This window comes from Phyllostomus hastatus, unplaced genomic scaffold (assembly GCF_019186645.2).
Source record: "Phyllostomus hastatus isolate PE091 unplaced genomic scaffold, TTU_PhHast_1.1 phas_scaffold_28, whole genome shotgun sequence".
NCBI lineage: Eukaryota > Metazoa > Chordata > Mammalia > Chiroptera > Phyllostomidae > Phyllostomus > Phyllostomus hastatus.
In genome coordinates, this window is record NW_025334022.1 from 6342209 (window position 1) to 6363361 (window position 21153).

Sequence of the window (21153 nt, forward strand, 5' to 3'; positions counted from 1 at the left end):
TTGGGGCCAGAATTACCTTATTGATGGTGACTTAGCATTAAACAACAATCTGACTTTAGCTTCCTATTCTCTTATTTTCTAATTACTGGCAGAGACACTCAATAGTTCCAGCTTTCAAAATTATTTTACTTTTAGATTCCCAAATGGTATTTTCTCAGATAAAATTAGGTAATTCAGTGTTCACTTATCTCTGGGCTCCTGTTATTTTTTTCCCTATTCAGTTAGCAGATCAGCAACTATTTCTTGAGCACCTGCTATGTGCCATGCACTATGTTGAACTCCAGATATAACAGTGAACAAGACAGGGTTTTTGTCAGCTGTGTGTTAGAGCCAGTTCACAAAATCAATTGTGTGCAGAAGGTTGGAACCAGTTCACAAAAACCAAATGGCTACAACACACAACTGACAAAAATCCTGTGGTGGTACTGGAAATATCGGGGGTGGGGAGAACTCTTTGTACATCTATGATTGTCTAACCAGTATGCTGTACACCTGAAACTAAGAAAATAATATTGAATGTAAACTGTAATTTAAAATACATAAAACAAACAAAAAGCCAATTGTGGGCATCTTTTCCCACCTTAGTGTCAGCAGCATCATGTTAGTAGCTTGAAATCAGGCGTTGAGAATATTTACACTATAGAAGTTGGTAAATGATACAATTAAGAGCTTCCCCCCTTCTTATGGAGATGTTAAACATTTACTAACTCATTACTGGTTCCTACTTTCATGGGGCTTAAATTCTAGTGAGAGAAACAGGTAGTAAATGATTAAACAAATGTATGAAAAAGATGGCTATAATTTTTGCCTTGCCTAATAACTTACAGCGAAATTGAAATGTCTATACATAAGTTATATTGCCTATAGGAATGGTTTGCAACCTCTTTTCTTTTATACTCTTGCTTCTTTAAAAGGTAAAACAAACAAAAAACTATATAAGTGATAAATGCACATAATTTTAAAAGTAAAAAAATGCTGAAAAGTTTTTATCAACAACAAAGCAGGCCCCAGGCCTTCTTCCCACCCTTCATCAAAAGCAGAATTTCATGTCTTTTAGCTCTTTATTCTGGTATTTACCTCTACATTTCTAAGGATCATAGTGCTACTGGTCTCTTGATAGATCAACTTTGGACATCATTCATTGATTTTCTATTATAGCTGAGAATTTGTATCTCATATACTTCCTTATCTTTCTTCAAATGCTCAATATAATTATGTCACAATCTTTATATTTAGTATTTTTAATATTATATACATATAATTCATAGATGGTCTGTGTGGTATATTATGGTAATAATTCATTTTACAAGTTTAATTTTTTTAAGTTTTACTGATTTATTTTTAAAGAGAGGTGAAAGGAAGAAGAAAGAGAGGGAGAGAAACATCAATGTGTGGTTACCTCTCACACACCACCCACTGGGTACCTGGCCCACAACCCAGGCATGTGCCCTAGACTGGGAATCAAACCCGTGACCTTTTGGTTTCGCAGGCTGGCACTCAATTCACTGAGCCACAACAGCCAGGGCATAACTTTGATTTTTACTAGAGTTCATAAGTGTTGTATTTTTTAATTTGTTTATCTTAATTTGGATTTCTAAGTCTTTCATTCTATCTGATAAGGTTATAGAATCCTCTCAAAACAATTTCATACATGGCATGAGCTGTTAAATCCCTAATCAATTTCATTTGTTTTTCCTGAGGCTCTCTGTCCTCCTCCTATTCCAAACTAAACATGTTTCCCTAAGTCTGCGGCACAACTATTGCACTAAGATTTCCCTTTTCATGTCCCTGGAAATTACTTTTTCTTCTGTGCTGGGTCCATTATTTCATAAATCTTATGACTCCCATTTTCTTAGTTTACTCATTCAGTGGAGCTTATCCTTTAGTGGCTTCTAAGAAATGTATACAGGAGGCAACTTTTTGAGATTTCTCCATGTCTGAAAGTCATTATTCTATCTTCACTATTTATTGATAGTTTGAGTATTTAAATAAAAGTTAAAAATAATTTTCTTTCAGCATTTTGATGACATGGTACATTATCTTCTAATTCCCACTGTTGGTATTGAGAACTCCAATGTCATTCTCATTCCTGATCTTGTGCAACCTGTTTTCACTCCTTCTTATCTCCCCCAGAAGCTTTAAATGAAACTTCATGATGATGTCTCACATGTACTATGCTGTACATTTGGTGGGGCCTTTCAGTCTAGAAGCTCATTCTACACAGACAGTTTTCTTGTTATTTATTTGATAATTTCCTTAACAACATTGTCTTTTTTATCTCTGGAAATACTCTCATTTGGATATAAGATTGCCTGGGTCAATCTTTTTTTGTCTTATTATTTCTCTTGTATTATCTATATCTTTTTGTTTTTAGTTTTTCTTTCTGGAAGAGTTCCTTAATATTGTGTTCTCCCTATTTTCTGATTTAAAAATAACATTTGTTATCATATTTTAATTCCTAAGAGTCAAATCTCATTGTTTGATTATTCTATTTTAATAACATACTGCCTTTGTTTCATGAATATAGTATTTTTTCTTATTTCTCTGAAGATGTTTATCAGAGTTCCTTTGGAGTTTTCTTCTGTTCTCTGTGTTTTCCTCAGTTCCTAAATTTCCATGCTTCTTTGTTTTGGTCTTTCTATTTCATGTTGGGAGATTTCCTTAAATGTCTAGTGATTCTAGCTATCTGTTCACATTTGAGAATTAAGCTCTAAAAGAAGGATTTGAAGCTGTATGTACATGATAAGTATGTTGACAAGTGGGTTTCAGTATAGGGCAACTGGCTAACCATGGCTAACCAGCTGGGTTATTTTTTTGTTTTTGCTAACATCTGTAGGTCTCGCTTCTTGGACTAGTCACATTCTTCAAAGAAGAATGCTCCATTCCCCTTCTTGGAACTCATGATCCTGGCTGTCAATATTCTAGGAGCCATGTTAGGGGAAGGAGACTGGGATTCTTCACCTTTAAGTATGAAGACTTTAATTTCTTTACTCTTCTGTGGCCCACTTAATTCTCATTTTCTTTTGTGTCATGTGTCCATACCTGGAGCTGCTTTGAATTAATTTAACCTGTTTCCTGTGGTGAACCATCTGTGCTTAGTAGAAGTGGGCATGTCTAACAGCTCCTTACACAGACACTGAAACAGCTCCCCCTCTTTTACAGCTCTACCTCATCATTTCCATAGTAATCAGTGCCTCTAATTCCCAAGCCTTTTCTGGATTCTCAGGGGGAAAATCTCCTTGTTGCTTACCAATATTCACCTCTTCAAGTGCTTAGGTTTAATTGCCCTCCACTCTGCTAAATTAGTTGCCACTCCTGTAACAGCTTTTCATCTTCACTTTCTGTGGTTTAGGGTTACAGACTTGTTAATGCCATTAGCTATGGAGGTTTAGTGTTTTTGTCCCTTGTTTTCTTTGTTGTGCAGGAGTGATGTTTAAGAGGAGGAAGGGAGTGACAAAAAAAAAATTTGACTTCACTATCTTTAATCAGAAAGTCATGAAGAAAAATGTTACAAAAGGGTGTATATGTTATTTTTTATTGGTGAGTTTACCAAAACCATTAATTAATTATGCAAGTATTTACTAAGCTCAGATATTGCATGGTAGTTAAGAGCATGAGCTATGAAGGCAGACTGCTGTAAATTTACTTCAGGTCTGTATTTTCTTTCCATGTTTTTAATTGAAAATAATAATATATACTTCATAGACTTGTCATGAGGATTATGTGAGTTAACACACATAAAGAGTTTGCCTGGCATCTAAAACTTCTCAATAAATATTATCGTTGCTACTAATGTTGTTATTTTTATTATTACTATGGGCTAGGTACTCTGCAGGTAAGATAATGGAGAACAAAATAGAAATGAGATCTTTACTTAATGAAGGGGAGCAGTTTTACAATTTCAGGATGATAAGACACTGTGTATAAAACTGAGTCTTTATTACTTATTGGTGACAGATTTAAGACTGGGACAAGAGATTTGAACACTGCAATTCCAGGATGATATTACTAGATCCCTGTGCTCCTCTTCTGAAGTACAAACAATAGCAGCTATCATGTATTCAGTGCTTACTCTACGAAGTGATAGTTCACATAAATGATCCCACGGAATCCTCAGACCAAACCTACAGATTAGGTGTTAATAGCTCCATTATATGGACAATGAAAATGAGGCTCAAGGTAACTGGCTCAAGGTCAAACAGCTGGCAAGTGGCAGAGCCAGGATTCCAACCCAAGTCTGCTATCGAAACTTGACCATTTAACAACACAGCCTTTTTTTTAAAAAATAAAATTACACTGTGTCCTGTGTCTAATGCTTTACTCAAACAAAGTAACATTACTAAATGACTAATACTTTGATTTGAATGGGTTTATTGGATTGTTTTCCTTTGGTATAGGAGGTGATAGGGTTTTATGAAGACCCATTAAAAGAGAACAAAAAATCAGAATTAAGAGATTAGAGCAGTGGGATACCAGTAACAAATTTCCTAATTTGGTCTCAGGATGAGTGTGCAAGGATTTTCACTTTGTACCTTTATATTTTGGCACAGACTAGACTTCTGAAATAAGGTTTTAGTGCCTGCATTCTTCTCTTTTATTGTATTTCCTTGTTTCCAATGAAATTCTATCTGCTGCAAATACATATTGCTGGAACACACATTTTGGATGTTTTTTCCAAATGGACCTTATTTGGCTAAGCAAAGGAAATCCTCTATATTTCTCAGCAAGCCCGGAGGACCTCAAGCCCTTGCACCTATTGTTTTCCATTACCCTAATTATGGGTGTCTCGGGTGCTAAACTGAAGGGAATGTAGTTAGGATTGGAGCATTCCAGGATGGGGCCCACTGCATAGGCTGTCACAAAAGGTTGCCTGCAGCTCACAGTAGCTGCAACTGTCTTTGTTCCTCATTCTTTATATAAAATAATGGTATTATATTTATGAGTATTATATCAAACAGATTGGGATATTAGCCATCTCTTGGCTAAGTGCAAGGGTTGAGATCATGCATCATTGATGGTACTACATTTAATAACAGAAATTCCATTACTCTGGTTTCGTGTTCTCTGCATGTGTCTGACTTTTTGTTCATCAATAGTGATGTTACCATTTTGTCCTTCAAGTTATGCTTTCCAAGCCAGGTGTGTTTTAATGCATGCTTCCAAGGACAAAATTTTTTGGAAGGCCGTTTTGTGTCTTTTGGACACAATAAATCTGAACTGATGATAGTCAACTTAAAAATAGCATGAACCATTATAGTGAACAAATGCAAATATCACTGCTCTTGACTAAGACCTTGCTCTTTCAGATACACTCCAAAAGGCCTAGGGTAGGTCCAGCAAAAGTCAATGAATGACAAGTCTAAGTTTTAATTATCATTCACATATTCAAAATTCTTCATTTGTTCATGGTCAAGTCTATAGGGAGACAAATCATCAGTGGTTTCCCAGTTCTGGGTTGTGATGTCAATAAGGTCATCTGTCTGAAAGAAGTTCCTGCCAATTCTGTTTTTCTTTGGAGTTGTAGTCAGAAGCCAGGGCAGAGGGTTGTTGAGAGTGTCTTTTTTCTGTCCCACTCTCTACCTCTTGTTTTTCTCATTATTTGCAGCAGCTGCACCTAGAGACCTTTTGTGACCAAGACTAACAGAGTGTGCGTTTGATTTATGGGAATGGACAATTATCATTTCTTAGGGGCACAATGGGTGAAACAGGAACACAAACCAGCTAGAACACAAATCCAAGCCCTTGCAGTAAGAGTGGGTCATTATGACAGATACTCTTTTGCAACTGAATACTGTTGCTACAGTTATGCTTTTCACCTTAGTTTCAGGTCACTCTACCACACTTGTGGCTGTGTGTATATGTGTATGCATGCATGTGTGTGTTTGTGTCTGTGTGTTTGGTATGTGATGGAGGCTAGAGAATCCTGAAGAACAGGGTTCAGGTTTCAGTCATCTTGGTGAGTTGGTATCAGTCAGATCTAACAGGGATCAATCAGAGAGCACAAAAGGCAGAATAGCTTGGCCAGCTGAAAACTCTTTGGGATGCATCAACTCAGAGGTGATGGTATTGTTTTTAAAGGTTTCAATATTTGCTTTTGTCTGTAGGTAGATGTAGTCTCTTTCCCAGAAAGCACTGTGCCTTTCAAAACAGAATACTAGCATTCTCCTTGCTTTCAGGTGTTTGCTGCCCTGTCGTTTCTTACTCATTCATTTTACTAGTATTGATTTTATACTCTGCCTTCCAGCCTTCATTTATTGTCATAACCTACCAAAGCTCCAGAAAACAGGCAGGCTCTTGCAGAAATCTTAAAGACAATTAAATGAGGTATCTGAGAATGCTAGGAGGGAGAGTTAGTGAAAACCCTTTAAGGAACCTCAGTGTGTACTAGGCAACTAAGTGTAGATGTCTTGGTGGCAGCACATGTCATCCATTTACCCTACCTATTTGAATAGTGTATGTTGAAGCAGAGTGGTAAAGGGAGATCATTGGCATAAAGCTCAGGAGACAAAGGTGTTGACTTCTGTGCTGCTATTAGTTGTTTCTGTTATCTGAGGTAAGGTTTTTGGCTTGAACAACTAGAAGCATGGGATAACTTTAGCAAAAAACATGGAGATGACTCATTGTAGATGGAACAGGAGGATTTGAGGTAAAGATTAGGATTTTGATTTTGGGTACTTTAAAATTTAACATCCAAGTAGAGATATTAAAGTATGCCATTGACTATATCAGTCTGAAATTTAGATAAGAGGCCTGAACTGGAACAATATATCTCAGATTTGTGACATAGATATGGTATTTAAAGCCATTAGACTAGAAGAGATTACTAAAGGAGTGAGTGTAGATAGAAAAGAGGGTGAAGGACTGAGCTGTGGGGCACTCCAATGTTAAGAGATCAGAGAGATGAAGAATAACCCATATATAGACCAAACAAGGATGTCTGTAAAGTAAGTTTGATCCCTTGATTAGACCAAGAGTTGGGAAAATTCACAGGAGTTCAGAACTAGGAGGGACCAAAGGGACCATCTCTTTCAATTAGGAATGTTAAACTAAGAAATAGGAGACCTGGGTTCTAGTCCTGACTTTATGCCTACGTAAGTGACCTTGAAAAATCACTTAACTACTCTAGGTTTCTCTTTTGTACCTAGAAAGAAAGATAGCTAGACCAGATGACCTTCAAGGTTTACACAGTCATGATTCTGTATCCTCATTTTTGAAGCACAGAGAGAGGGGAGATGTGATTTGACCAACAGCCTGGCATTAGACCAGTTTGTCTTCTTCTATATTCTTGATTTTAAACCCTAAATGCATATTAGACTCCCTGGGGAGCTTTTAGTAGTACTGATTATTGGGTCTCAAACCTAGTGTCTCATTTTGTTGGTTTGGGTTTGGTTTGGCAATGGTACTTTTGACACTCCTTGGAGAATTCTAATGTGCAGCCAGGCTTGAGAACCCTCCACTCTACATTAACAAGGCATGGCAGTGTCTTGTTAGCTGGTGCAACTTTCTGCATCTTATATTTCCATCACAAAAACGACACACTCAATTTCAAATCCTTTAATTCAGATGATTTTCTCACACAAGGATAGCTTTTTAGACCTTGTAAAACAAAAGTAACAATTATCAGCTTTCCCTGAAGCTCAGTTAAATGGCATGACCATAGTGTTCTTGAACTCCATCCTAGAAGTGAAATGTAATGGAAAACCATGAAGCCGTAGCTGGTGTGGGGGGAAGGAGGGAGGGATTGTGTCCTCTTCTTTCTGACCTTTATGGAAAAAAGATACAAGTTTGTTCCAAAAATAAACTTACAAGGTTAATGAACAGTGCATCAGGCATAGTAAACAAATGTTATTGCTTTTACCATATTTATAAAGCATGCATAGTCATGCTGTCCACTGTAATAGTCTTACTGCTTAATAGTGACTTGTCACCAAGGCTTTGCCACTTTGAATACCAATAAGATATAAAGTTTCTTGATTGAACCCACATTATCCATATAGTACAACATTGTGCTCTGTAATTTGTGGGTATGGATGTGTTGTTATGCATGTCTACATGTGTTTGGGAGAAGCTGTGTTTAAAACTGTATTCTACTGTTCACTTCCTTTGGGGAGCATGTGTCTAGGAGAATAGCCATATTGAACTAAGACAGGATAAAGACATGGACTGTGGATGCACATTATTTACAGTCTTGCCACACACACCTACTACTGTATTAGTACCAGCAAAGTGATTTTACCATGCATAATGTACCAGTAACTAACCTGGTAAATTTCCTTTGAGTGCCTCTTGTCCATTCCATACATGTTATTTTACTGCCCTTTATAACTCTAAATTCCTTTCTTAGTTTAGGGACATAAAAATATATAGTGTATGACTTACTTTGCTCATAAAATTCTCATATTTCATATATTTAAAGATGTAAAGGACTGGGGGAGAAAAACAGAAAAATTCAGGTGAAAAACAAAGCAAGTCCTCAAAAATAGTTTTTTTCCCTCTGGGTCTTCATAGCTTTCCTCCACTGAGATGTGCACCCCCTTATAATGAACACAGGGTTAGAATACACTCTGAGATTGCTCTAGGGTTACTAGAGCTCAAGATAATTGTAATTTTTTAAAATTGTTGTTCAAGTACAGTTTTCTGCCTTTTCCCCCACCCCTCCCCACCACCCCAGGCTTCCCCACCTCCTTCCCCTATTTCCACTACCCCGTTGTTATTGTCCATGTGTCTTTTACAGTTGTCCCTGTAAACCCTTCACTCTTTTCACCCATTACCCCCTCCCCTCTGGTCACTGTCAGCCTGTTCTCAATTTCAATGCCTTTGGTTATATTTTGCTTTCTTGTTAATTTTGTTGTTTAATTTCCAGTTAAAGGTGAAATATTATGGTAGTTATCTTACACCACCTGGCTTATTTCACTTAGCATAATGCTCTCCAGTTCCATCCATGGTGTCATAAAGGGTAGGAGCTCCTTTCTTTTTGCTGTGTGGAATTCCATTGTGTAAATGTACCATAGTTTTTTGATCCATTCATTTACTGATGGGCACTGAAGTTGCTTCCAGCATTTGGCTATTGTAAATTGTGCTGCTATGAACATTGGGATGCATAGGTTCTTTTGGATTGGTGTTTTGGGGTTCTTAGGGTATAATCCTAGTAGTGGAATTGCCAAGTCAAAGGCAGTTCCATTTTTAGTTTTTTTTGAGGAAATTCCATACTGCTTTTCACAGTGGTTGCATCAGCCTGCAATCCCACCAACAGTGCACTAGGGTTCCCTTTTCTCCACAACCTCACCAGCACTTGTTTGTTGCTTTGTTTATGGTGGCCATTCTGACTGCTGTGAAATGGTGTCTCATTGTGGTTTTAATTTGCATTTCTTTGACGGCTAGTGATACTGAGCATCTTTTCATGATAATTGTAATTTTTAAAAATAGGTTTCACCATTGTTTGGAATGACCTACAATTCAATTCATCTTATCACAGAAGCCACGAATAAGGCTATGAAAGAAAATGGATGGGTTAGTGCTGCCAGTCTGGTTCAGCATTCCAGAAATATGCAGTTGTATGGATTTAACCAGTTGATAAAGACAGATTAAAATGGAAATAGAATTTCAGAATATGTAATCCTGGACACCAACTGGAAAGAATGGGTACTACATAGTGCTTACACTGTGGACATGGAAATGGAGTTCCTACAGTTCGGAGGGACTCCCATTCACTTCCCTGGTGGCAGGCCTCCTTGGGTAGATGCCAAATGCTGGTTTGCAGAAGGAAGACCTGCCAAGGAGGTAAGTGATGGAAAATCACTGGTAGTCAATCTGATTTATTTGGGTTACAAGGGAACCACTTTAGGGAAAGGCATATTTTAATACTGAACAGTCATAGAATCAACCATTTACATTCAGAGGACATAAATATCTTGGCACCCTATGTAGTTATTTTAAAATAATAAGGACAATGAGAGGTACTTTGCAGCCTTGAATAATCACCCACAATTGAAAAGGTTCCACCTCTTTTTTTTTCATTTAAAATCTTATTTTTAAATTATAGCTTATATTCAATATTATTTTGTATTAGTTTCAGGTATACAGCATAACATTTGGACAATCATATTCTTTACCAAGTAGTCCACCTGATATTTCAAGTACCCACCTGGCACCATACACAGTTATTACAATATTATTGACTATATTCCCTATGCTGTACCTTTCACCTCATGACTATTATGTAGCTACCAATTTGTAGTTCTTAATCCCTTCAATCTTTCCATCCAGTCCCCCAGCCACCCTTCCACCTCACAACCCTGAGTCTTTTCTCTATATTCCCCAGTTGTTTTAAAAATGATCCTACTCCCAGAGGGCTTACTCTAATAAGAGGAAGGCATGGGACTTCTCCTTGATCTTTTGTAGGCTGCTATTTCTCCCCCTGCTAGAAAGATCATCTGTCCTTCCCTTGGTATATCCAAATCCCATTGATCAGGTTCCAACACAGAAATACCATATTTACATCCTCTCCTCTCTGAAATCCCATTGAACTAAAAGTCTATACCTCATAACTTAGCATAAAATTCATTTTCAATTGTTTCTTATATATTGATTGTGTCTCCCCCTCCCAAATAGACTAGTCCTGGAGGGCAGGGAACATAATTAATAATTCTTATGGTCCCCAACTGCCTGAAACAGTCGGCATTTAATAAATACTTGCGGTTTCATTGACTAATGGAACTCCTCTGGCCTGAGGAAGAGGGGCAACTCCACCAAGTCCCTGGGAGCCAGAGGGGAACATTGGAAGGATCCATATTCTTGCTTTGTAAGTGTATAGCACAACCTTTTAAAATGAAATGCATATATTTGAAATAGACTTTCATTTCTATTTTGCTTTTTAAAAAATATATTTCATTGATTATGTTATTATAGTTGTCCCATTTTTTTCTCCCCTTTATTCCCCTCCACCCTGTACCAGCATTTCCCCAGCTTAGTTCGTGTCCATGGGTTGTACATATAAGTTCTTTGGCTTCTCCATTTCCCATCCTCCCTCTGTCTATTTTGTACCTACCATTTATATTTCTTATTCTCCGCACCTTTCCCCCCATTGTCTTCCCTCCCCCTCCCCACTGATAACCTTCCATGTGATCTCTATTTCTGTGAATCTGTTCCTGTTCTAGTTGTTTGTTTAGTTTGTTTTTGTTTTTGTTTTTGTCTTTTTAGGTTTGGTTGTTGATAGTTGTGAGTTTGTTGCCATTTTACTGTATATACTTTTGATCATCTTTTTCTTAGATAAGTCCCTTTATAACATTTCAGATAATAAGGGCTTGGTGATGATGAACTCCTTGAACTTGACCTTATCTGGGAAGAACTTTATCTGCCCTTCCATTCTAAATGATAGCTTTGCTGGATAGAGTGATCTTGGATGTAGGTCCTTGCTTTTCATGATTTGAATACTACTTTTCAGCCCCTTCTTGCCTGCACAGTTTCTTTTGAGAAATCAGCTGACAGTCTTATGGCAACTCCTTTGTAGGTAACTGTCTCCTTTTCTCTTGCTGCTTTTAAGATTCTCTCCTTCTTTTTAATCTTGGGCAATGTAATTTTGATGTGCCTTGGTGTGTGCTTTCTTGGGTCCAACTTCTTTGGGACTCTCTGAGCTTCCTGGACTTCCTGGAAGTTTATTTCCTTTGTCAGATTAGGGAAGTTCTCCTTCATTATGTTTTCAAATAAGTTTTCAAATTCTTGCTGTTCCTCTGCTCCTTCTGGCACCCCTATGATTTGGCTGATGGAAGGTTTAAGGTTGTCCCAGAGGTTCCTAAGCCTCTTCTCATTCTTTTGAATCCTCGTTTCTTCATTCTGTTCTGTTTGAATGTTTATTTCTTCCTTCTGCTCCAAATCATTGATTTAAGTCCCAGTTTCTTTCCCTTCACTGTTGGTTCACCGTATATTTTCCTTTATTTTACTTAGCAGAGCTTTCATTTTTTCCTCTAATTTGCGACCAAATTCAACCAACCCTGTGAGCGTCCTAATTACCAGTGTTTTAAACTGTGCATCTGATAGGTTGACTATCTCTTTGTCGCTTAGTTGTATTTTTTTCTGGAGCTTTGATATGCTCTTTCTTTTGGGCCATATTTTTTTGTTGTTGTTTGTTTCAGCGCACTTGTTACATAGTAAGGGGTGGAAAGTTAGGTTTTGGCCAGGGCTGTGCAACGCACATCACTGGGTGGTGGTGCTGATTGTGGGGGAGGGGTCTGAGAGGGAATAATGCCACTTGCTCAGCTGTTGACTGGCTTTCAGTCACTTCCTCCACTACCTGCATGTAAATTGGGCCCTTCTGGTGCTAATTCCTGGGTTGATGGGCTTGTGTACATTCTAGGATCCTCTGGGTCTCCCCAACAAACTCTCCTATAAGGCTAGGAGTTTCTTCTGCTGCCTCAACTCCCACAGGTTTTTTTTTTTTTAAGATTTTATTTATTTATTTTTAGGGAGGGAGGGAGGGAGAGAGAGAGAGAGAGAGAGAGAGAGAGAGAGAGAGAGAGAGGGAGGGAGAGAGAGAGAGAGAGAGAGAGAGAGAGAGAGAGAGAGAGAGAGAGAGAGAGAGAGAGAGAGAGAGAAACATCAATGTGCGGTTGCTGGGGGTTATGGCCTGCAACCCAGGAATGTACCCTGGCTGGGAATCGAACCTGGGACACTTTGGTTCCCAGCCCACGCTCAATCCACTGAGCTACACCAGCCAGGGCACTCCCACAGGTTTTTTCAAAGATTTTGAAGCTTCATTTCCCCATGCTGGAACCTTGTGTTGCATGGTCTGTCTTGCTCTCCAGTTGTTCCTTCCAGTTTATCTGCATGCAAATATGGGACTGCCTGGTCCTCCAGCCACTGCCTTGCCATGAGTCCTCTTCACCCCAGCTGCCTGTCTCTGCCCCTCCTGCTGGTCTGGATGAATGTTTTTTCTTTAACTCATTGGTTGTCGGGCTTACATACAGTTCGATTTTCTAGCAGTTCTGGTTATTTTTTGTTTTAAATTTGTTGTTGTCCTTCTTTTTGTTGTATGAGGAGGCAAAATGTATCTACCTATACCTCCATCTTGGCTCTGTATTATTTTTCTTTCATTTGACATACTCAACTACCTATTTACTTGTGTCATCACATATTTTCCCCTTGAAATGTTAGTAATCAATCCAAATATTTAGATTTTCAAGAGGCCAATTTATGTCCTGATGAAAACACCAATTATCAAAGCTGGACTCACCCTTAAAGAACAAGTGCTATATTTTTCATCAAAGACTCATGAGGTTGTCCTGGCCAGGTAGCTCAGTTGGTTAGAGCATTGTTCCAATACTTCAAAGTTGTGGGTTCAATCCCCAGTCAGGGCATGCACAAGAATAAACCAATGAATGCATAACTAAGCGTAACAACAAATGCATGATTCTCTCTCTCTTAAATCAATAAGTAAAAATTAAAAAACCTTACTACATCTATGGGATCAGGTGAATTAAAAAGGTCTTTTATTTTATGAAGACAACATAATACTTAGCTTTCACAAGTGAGCTAACATATTTATTCTGAAGAACTAAGAACTAAGAATAAATAAATAAATCTCTATTGCTGTCCAACTTAAAGTAAGGTACTCAAAGTTTTCCATTCATGGACTTTTTTTCTCCAAAGGAATACCCAGGTCAGCCTTAATCCATGTGATTTGTAATTGTCAGGGTGGGGGTGATTTTGCTTCAGAAGAGTTAAATTGCTTTCTGTGTCTGTAAAGTCAACAAGACAGACTGTGCTGTAGAAAAATGGAATTTAGGTAGATGTAGCTTGATTTTAGAGTTACCAGAAAGCATGGGGAGTTGCTCTGTGGTGCTTTTTATTTATAGCCTCTCTCTGATAATGCAATTCTTCCTCTTCCTCTTGTTCTTTGCAGATTTCAACCCTGTGTTTGCCATGATGGTCTACCTTGCTTTGCTTATAACCCTTTTGTCTATTAATGGATTTGTTTACTTTATAAGGTACATTTTTGTTTCTTTTTTTGTATCTAAAAATATAAGCCCATAATAACCTTATTAATACTGATTTCTAGGAAGTCATGTTGCAGTATAATATCCTCATTACATGACCCACTAATTTTCTTTTTTCTATAGTGATTTACCACCCCTATAAACCCCATTTAGGGTGAAGAGTTTTCACGATGTCAAGAATAATTTCCTCAGCTGTGTTGTCAGTGTTGTGGCTTATGAGTAAATCTGTCTCTCAACACTATTATAAAATAAGAGAACTAGTACTTCAGGGATTATCTACTCTCTGTCTGTGCTCTTTTTTCCACTGGCAGCATCTTCTATAACCATCTTCTTCCCTAAATGGTGTGGACTTGTAGGGAATGGAGTAGAGGTATTTTAACAAGTTCCAAGAATTAGGCAGAATTAGCTAGAATCCAATATTTAGGGATAGTGATACTAACTCACAATATTGTAATGTGGACTAAATAAAGTCCCTAGAACAATACCTGGCTCATAGTATGTGCTCATGAAATTGCAAATCTCACCTCCTTTCCAAGCAGGTGAGACTATCCTGCTGACTGTTGGGAGTTCATAATCCTCACTTTAACATTCATGGCTTTTGCCCAGAGTATCGTATTCCAGATTTTTACTGTTTTTCTTCCTTGGACCAAAGCTCTTGTAGGTAATCATTAACATCATCATTGTCACCATTCTTTGTCTTCATCCATCAGGTCCTTAATAGGTGACCAACTATTCTCATAAATTAATTCAGGATCAGGGATAAATGGCTGAAGATGGTTTACTATACACCCTTTTTTAAAAATAATCTTTGCATTTTAAGAGTTAGACCATACCCTATACTAGGATGATTTAGGAAAAATGAAAAATGAAATCAACCACAACTCTCTCACTCTACACATTCCACCCAACAAAGAACACCTTTGTTATCTCTTTGTAAGGGTAGTTCTGTTAACAATGTGATGCAAAATTGGTAGGGAATGGAGTACATTTATTTTGGTGAGTTTCAAGAAAGATGGTCCAGACACTTCCCCAAGGAGGACATGCAGAGGGCCCGGAGACACATGAAAAGATGCTCAGCATCACTAACTATCAGAGAGATGCAAATTAAAACCACAATGAGATACCACCTCACACCAGTCAGAATGGCTATCATAGACAAATCAACAAACAACAAGTGTTGGAGAAGATGCAGAGAAAAGGGAACTCTAGTGCACTGTTGGTGGGAATGCAGACTGGTGCAGCTACTGTGGAAAACAGTATGGAATTTCCTCAGAAAGCTAAACATGGAACTGCCTTTTGAGCCAGCAATTCCACTGCTGGGATTATACCCTAAGAGCCCTGAAACACCAATCCAAAGAAAACTATACACCCTAGTGTTCATAGCAGCACAATTTACAATAGCCAAGTGCTGGAAGCAACCTAAGTGCCCATCAGTAAATGAGTGGATCAAAAAACTACAGTACATTTACACAATGGAATTCTACACAGCAGAGAGAATGAAGGAGTTTATACCCTTTGCAACAGCATGGGTAGAACTGGAAAGCATTATGATAAGTGAAATAATCCAGACAGTGAAAGACAAATGCCATATGATCTCACCTTTAACTGGAACATAATAAACAAAAGAAAAGAGCAAACAAAATATAACCAGAGATGTTGAAATTAAGAACAATCTAACAGTAGCCAGAGGGGAGTGGGGAGGGAACAGTGGGGAGAAGGGTTTTCAGAAACTACTATAAGGGACACATGGACAAAGTCAAGGGAGAGGGTGGAAGCAAGGGAGGGAGGTGGGTTTGGCTGGGGTTTTGGGGGAGGGGTGTGGAGAAAATGCAGACAACTGTAATTGAACAACAATAAAGTAATTTATTTAAAAAACATAAAATGTCAAAAAAAAAGAAAGACTTTCTAAAGTGTATTGAGTACCTGTATAAATTTGGACCAGCCATTAAACCTCTATTGGCCAGAATTTTCTCATTTTAAAATAAAGGCATTGGTTTAGATGATCTTTAAGAGCCCTTCCAGCTGTAATATTCTGATGACTGTGAAATCCTGGATTGGAACACTAACAGGGTTAGCTCTTAGTGTTTAATATGTTGGCATTGCTGTGAAAAACAACAACAATGACAAAATTATCTATTCTCACTGGAATTAGAAACTTGATAAAGCCACACAGAGTAGTAGATAGCTTATGAATTGGTAAAACACACTTGATAGATGTTAATGGCAGATGGCACCAGAATGTTACTGGTGATGTTAGACCTTGGTCCTTGAGTTTGGCTAAAAAACAATTCAGAGCCAAGAACTCTGGCATAAGAAATTTATTTAGAAAGTCACAGAGATAGAAGAATTGAGCCAATTGGGCTGCATGGTCTCAGAAAACAAGTTACAGAGGCAAAGGAAGTGTCCTTGGAGCTCAGAACAAAGAAAGGCAAAGAAAATGAGCCTGTGGGAAGGAGAGGAGGAAAGGCAGGGGTGTGCTTCAGAGAGAGTGCACATTGGGCCCTTTGTCTTAAGCCGTTTTGTATGTTTTCCAAAGGCGGAGATTTTAGAGGAGGTCTCAGGGGAAGATCTCAATAGAATATTCATCAGCTTTCCAGGTGTGTCCTTTCAGGGTTGTGGTTTCTACTGATTGGTCAGTACCAAGGCAGGAGGTTATTGGTCATTGCAGTTGGTCCTGTGTCAGCCATGGTGTCACTTCATCTGTTTTGCTGCTTTATTGTGCCTGGGAAATTCAACTGAGGCCTAGATGTTATCTCTAGTTTGACCAAAACACTGTCTCAGTGGTCAATAGACCCGAGGCTTTTTTCCTAAGATTATTTGATATGGGCCAGAACCTCATTATCTGGACAGCTTAATGCTTAAGAGAGGGGTCATGCAAGGGCTTGTATGGGAGTTATATTTGGATATTCTCCAGCCCCCTTATTCCTCCTCTAATAGAGTCTAACATGACTAATGACATACCAGGGGAGGAAAGATCAGGGGAAGTGCCAAACCAAATGACCAGTGATATGAAAGGACAGGGAGTCTAAACTGCTATGGGAGGAAATGTCACCCTTGGGCAAGGTCCCATCCTATAATACTTGTTTACCTAATTTTGCTTATTGCCTAGCTTCCTACTGTATCAATGAAGACATGACTTTAAAGGAAGTTTTTTTTTTTAATTTTTTTTTTAATTTATTTTTTTTTAGAGAGGGAAGGGAGGGAGGGGAGAGAGAGAGAGAGAGAGAGAGAGAGAGAGAGAGAGAGAGAGAGAGAGAGAGAGAGAGAGAGAGAGAGAGAGAAACATCAATGTGTGGTTGCTGGGGGTTATGGCCTGCAACCCAGGAATGTACCCTGGCTGGGAATCGAACCTGGGACACTTTGGTTCCCAGCCCGCGCTCAATCCACTGAGCTACGCCAGCCAGGGCTAGGAAGTTGTTTTTTTTTTTTTTTTTTATGTCTGTGACTGCGACATATTCCTACTCACAACAGAAATTTAGTGTCTTTAATTTAGCTGCTGCCAAAGAATAAAATATTTAATTAACATTATTAGCTACTTAGTGAAAATAAATTCCATTCAATCAAAAAGCTTCCCCTTTAGGGAGATTTGAGGAGTAATAGACTCTGGCTTCCCAATGCCAAAACATCCCATGGTAAGGTGGCAAATTGAGTCACTCAGCTGTTGGTGTTAGCTGTTATGCCCCCCTCAAAGGACTGGTCTCATGAGTCGTTCCCATGGAATGGACTGGTTCTTTGGGCTTAGAATGAGCCCAATCTACAATTCTTGGTAAGGGAAGGAAAAATAAAAAAACATGGAGTTGGGGGATTTGTTTTGGAGCTTGTGGCTGGAGGGCAAAGAAAATTGGAGAGGAAACTGATTAGAGATGGACATGATTAGTTAGAGATGAAAATGACTGGAGATGGAAATGAGTTTGAGGCAACTGGTACTTGAAATGGTCACCAAAAACTCAGAGATGAGACAAAAAAGTGCATCATTTTTCAGAGTCACTTGGTTCTTGGTTCTTCAGCTAACAAAGCACAAAAGCCATCCTCTCTTTGCTGGTGACTTCCCTCTCTGCCCACATGGCTCTCTTTAATCAGAAGAGCTGAGTGGCTGATGAGTTTCTGTAATAGATGGTGATTACGTGCAGTAGAGTGATTCTCTGTTCCTTCATTTGCTGTGTTTTGTTTGTTTAAGTCTTTTTCAGAAAGAAAGATATCCAAAGAACCCAACCACCCCAAAACAAAGGATTCTTTGAACTCCTCCTTTTTCCTCATCTGAAACAGATTGCCTCTCCTTTCCATAAGGCTCTCTTGTGCTTCATAATACTAATGATCATAATGATAAAATGAGCCCTTATACTTTCATAGTGCTTCTTGCTTTTCAAAGTACTTTCACATGCATTATTTAATTTGATTTTCAAAATAACTATATAAAAGCAGATAATGCAAGGACAATTATCTCGCTAAATAGATGAGGACACTGGGGCAGGAAGAGGTTAAATTTTTTATCCAAGTTCATATGGCTAATTAATGACAGAATCTGAATAGGTCTTTGGATTGGGAGTCCAGTTCCTTTTCTGCTTGTATGTATTCTGTAGCATGATTATTTTGACAGGTGTGTTTGCTTTAAGACAATTCACTACACACATGAAACAAATACGTTAGGGAGTGATGATTTATTTTGCCAAAAGATTCATGGGGTCTACCCAAAAATTCACTACAGGGCTCTTTTAATGTTCTCTGCAGTGTGGCAGCTCCCACAGTGATAACAGACATATTTGTTGGCAGACGATTAGAAACATATTGTGTATTTACAAACCAGTGGAATCACTGAGAAAAACTGACTGGGTTGCAGGTATTTAAAACTGCAGTGACATTGGCCCTGCCTGGTGTGGCTCAGTGGGTTGACTCCTGGCCTGTGAACCAAAGGGTCTCTGGTTCAATTCCCTGTCAGGGCACATGACTGGGTTGTGGGCCAAGTCCCTGGTGTGGGGCACGCGAGAGGCAACTGCACATTGATGTTCCTCTCCTTCTCTTTCTCCCTCCCTTCCCCTTTCTCTGAAAAACAAAACAAAACAAACTTCAGTGACATTGTATATTTCTTAAAGCAACTTGATAAAATACTTTGATTCAGTGGTTGTTTTCCCCACTCTGAAACTCAGCTTTAGTATATTCCATAGGGTGACCATTAAGGGTTATGGAAAAAGTAAGTCAAACTGTAGCTGTCAGACCCACAAGACAAAACAGAACAAAACAACCATGTGAACTGATCCAAGATTCTCTCCGAGTCCTCAAATTGACCCATCAGCTCAACTGAAATGACCTACTTGGCTATGTGGTTAGAGATCATAAACTCATATGTGTCTAGTAGCAGATTTGTAAGAAATAATTACATTTACTGCAAATTAATGGGCACTTGGAGAGAATCAGGTTTAAACTGGGTCTATGTAATTCTGAGACAAGAGACCAATTCAGTAAAAGAACAAAACAAAACCCAGTCTGCCCAGTTGTTTGGCATCATGTAGAGAAAACAACCAACTGATTGAATTTTTTCACTTTTCAAACTGCTGCTTTGGCAATGTATATATGCAACTTTGCAAGACAAGTGGTCTCGTGGGCAGAAATCTGGGCCCACAGCCAGAGACCAAGGATTTGAGTTCCAGCTCTGCCTCAGGCCAGGGGATCTCACACAATTTGCTTGATTTTGTTTTTATCTTTAATGTAGTTTTATGTCTGTATAATGGAGATTAATGATTCTTAGCCCTGGTATTATTAGAATATACAATATAGCATGTGAGAAAAGGTGTTGAGTTCTTTAAAAGTATTTAGAGGTGATGTTTTGGAATATGCCCTTGTGATGGGAACACCACTTTTTTGGTCTCAGATACCATCCCTATGCAACACCTTTATCCCTTCCTTTGATGTCTCTTCAATAGCATTTTCATTTTTCTCTTTTGGTCTTTGTAATTCTGCAAGTTGTGAGGACCAGAGTTCCTGCCTCTCTTTGCTGTAGGTACTACAGTAAAGATCCAGGTGTGGTTATTTCCTCAATTATCTTGTGTATTCTTAAACTTCTATCATAGGACAAATGTACCCTGGGTTTGAAAAACATGAAACCCTCCATGACCCCCTGATATTATTCCTGTTTTAGCCATCATATAAATAAAATCCAGCTGACTAAAGGGCTGAACAGAATTCTACTGACTTTGGAGGATGTGACATTTATCAAGCCTCATTTTGGCAGTAAAGTAAGGAGCTTCCCTTTTTTTGCTGAACTGTCCAATATGGCATCCACAAGCCACTAGTGACTACTGAGCACTTGACATGTGGCTAGTCTGAATTGAGGTGTACTGTAAGACTAAAATACACACTGGATTTCGAAGACTACAAAAACATGTAAAATATCTCATTAAATTTTAAAAATATATTAATTACATCTTAAAATGATAGTACTTTGGATCTATTGGGTTAAAGTGTATTGTTAAAAGTAATCTCACCTTTTTTTTTCTCATGTTTTTGTAATATACCTACTAGAAAACTTAAAATTAAATAGGTGGCTCATGTTATATTTCTATTGGACAGTGTCATTTTAGGACAGTTATGTATAAGTGATGTAGTACACTTTGAGCTATAGTGTAGTTTTGAATTCATATATCCCTTTTTTGTGCATTTGGACTCAACACTTGATTGCTAGTTCCACAAGGTCAATGGTACATCTGTTGTTTTTTTTTTTTAATGTTAGCCCAAAGACTTGACATGGTGCTGATAGTATAGTAAATGCTTGTAAAAGTTTTGTGATTGAATCAACTGCTGAAAGAGAGTTGAGCCTCCCCAGGGGTTCTGTTCTGATTGTGACTGTGTTGTAATTGGCTATCTTTATTGAGTACCTGCTACTATGTACTGGCCCTGTGCTAGAGATGGCATAAAGTCCCTGTCTTAAAGGAGATTATAGTCAAGTCAGAGAAGCAAATCATGCTACACAAAAAAGTTGATAGAAACCCTATTAAACAAAAGACAGTATAAATATGGTAGAAGTTCAGAGGAAACAGGTAAGTGTAGAAAGGCTTTTCAGAGACCCAGCACTGAAGCTATGTCTTAAAGAAGGAAGGATAAGATTTTTCTAGATCATGGGTCTGAAACTTGTAATCACTTTTGTTCATCCCTTATGGTTACAAAAATC

The 21153-nt window shown here is 38.3% G+C and overlaps 1 protein-coding gene across 1 annotated transcript in view; it reads left to right on the plus strand.

Moving 5' to 3' along the window:
* Positions 1-21153, plus strand: part of GUCY2F (guanylate cyclase 2F, retinal) — a 112352-nt gene that overhangs the window by 35428 nt on the left and 55771 nt on the right. Inside the window, 4 exon segments of the mRNA XM_045817456.1 lie at positions 9427-9766; positions 9769-9780; positions 13898-13982; positions 20125-20221. Of these exon segments, the coding sequence (XP_045673412.1) occupies positions 9427-9766; positions 9769-9780; positions 13898-13982; positions 20125-20221 (534 nt within the window).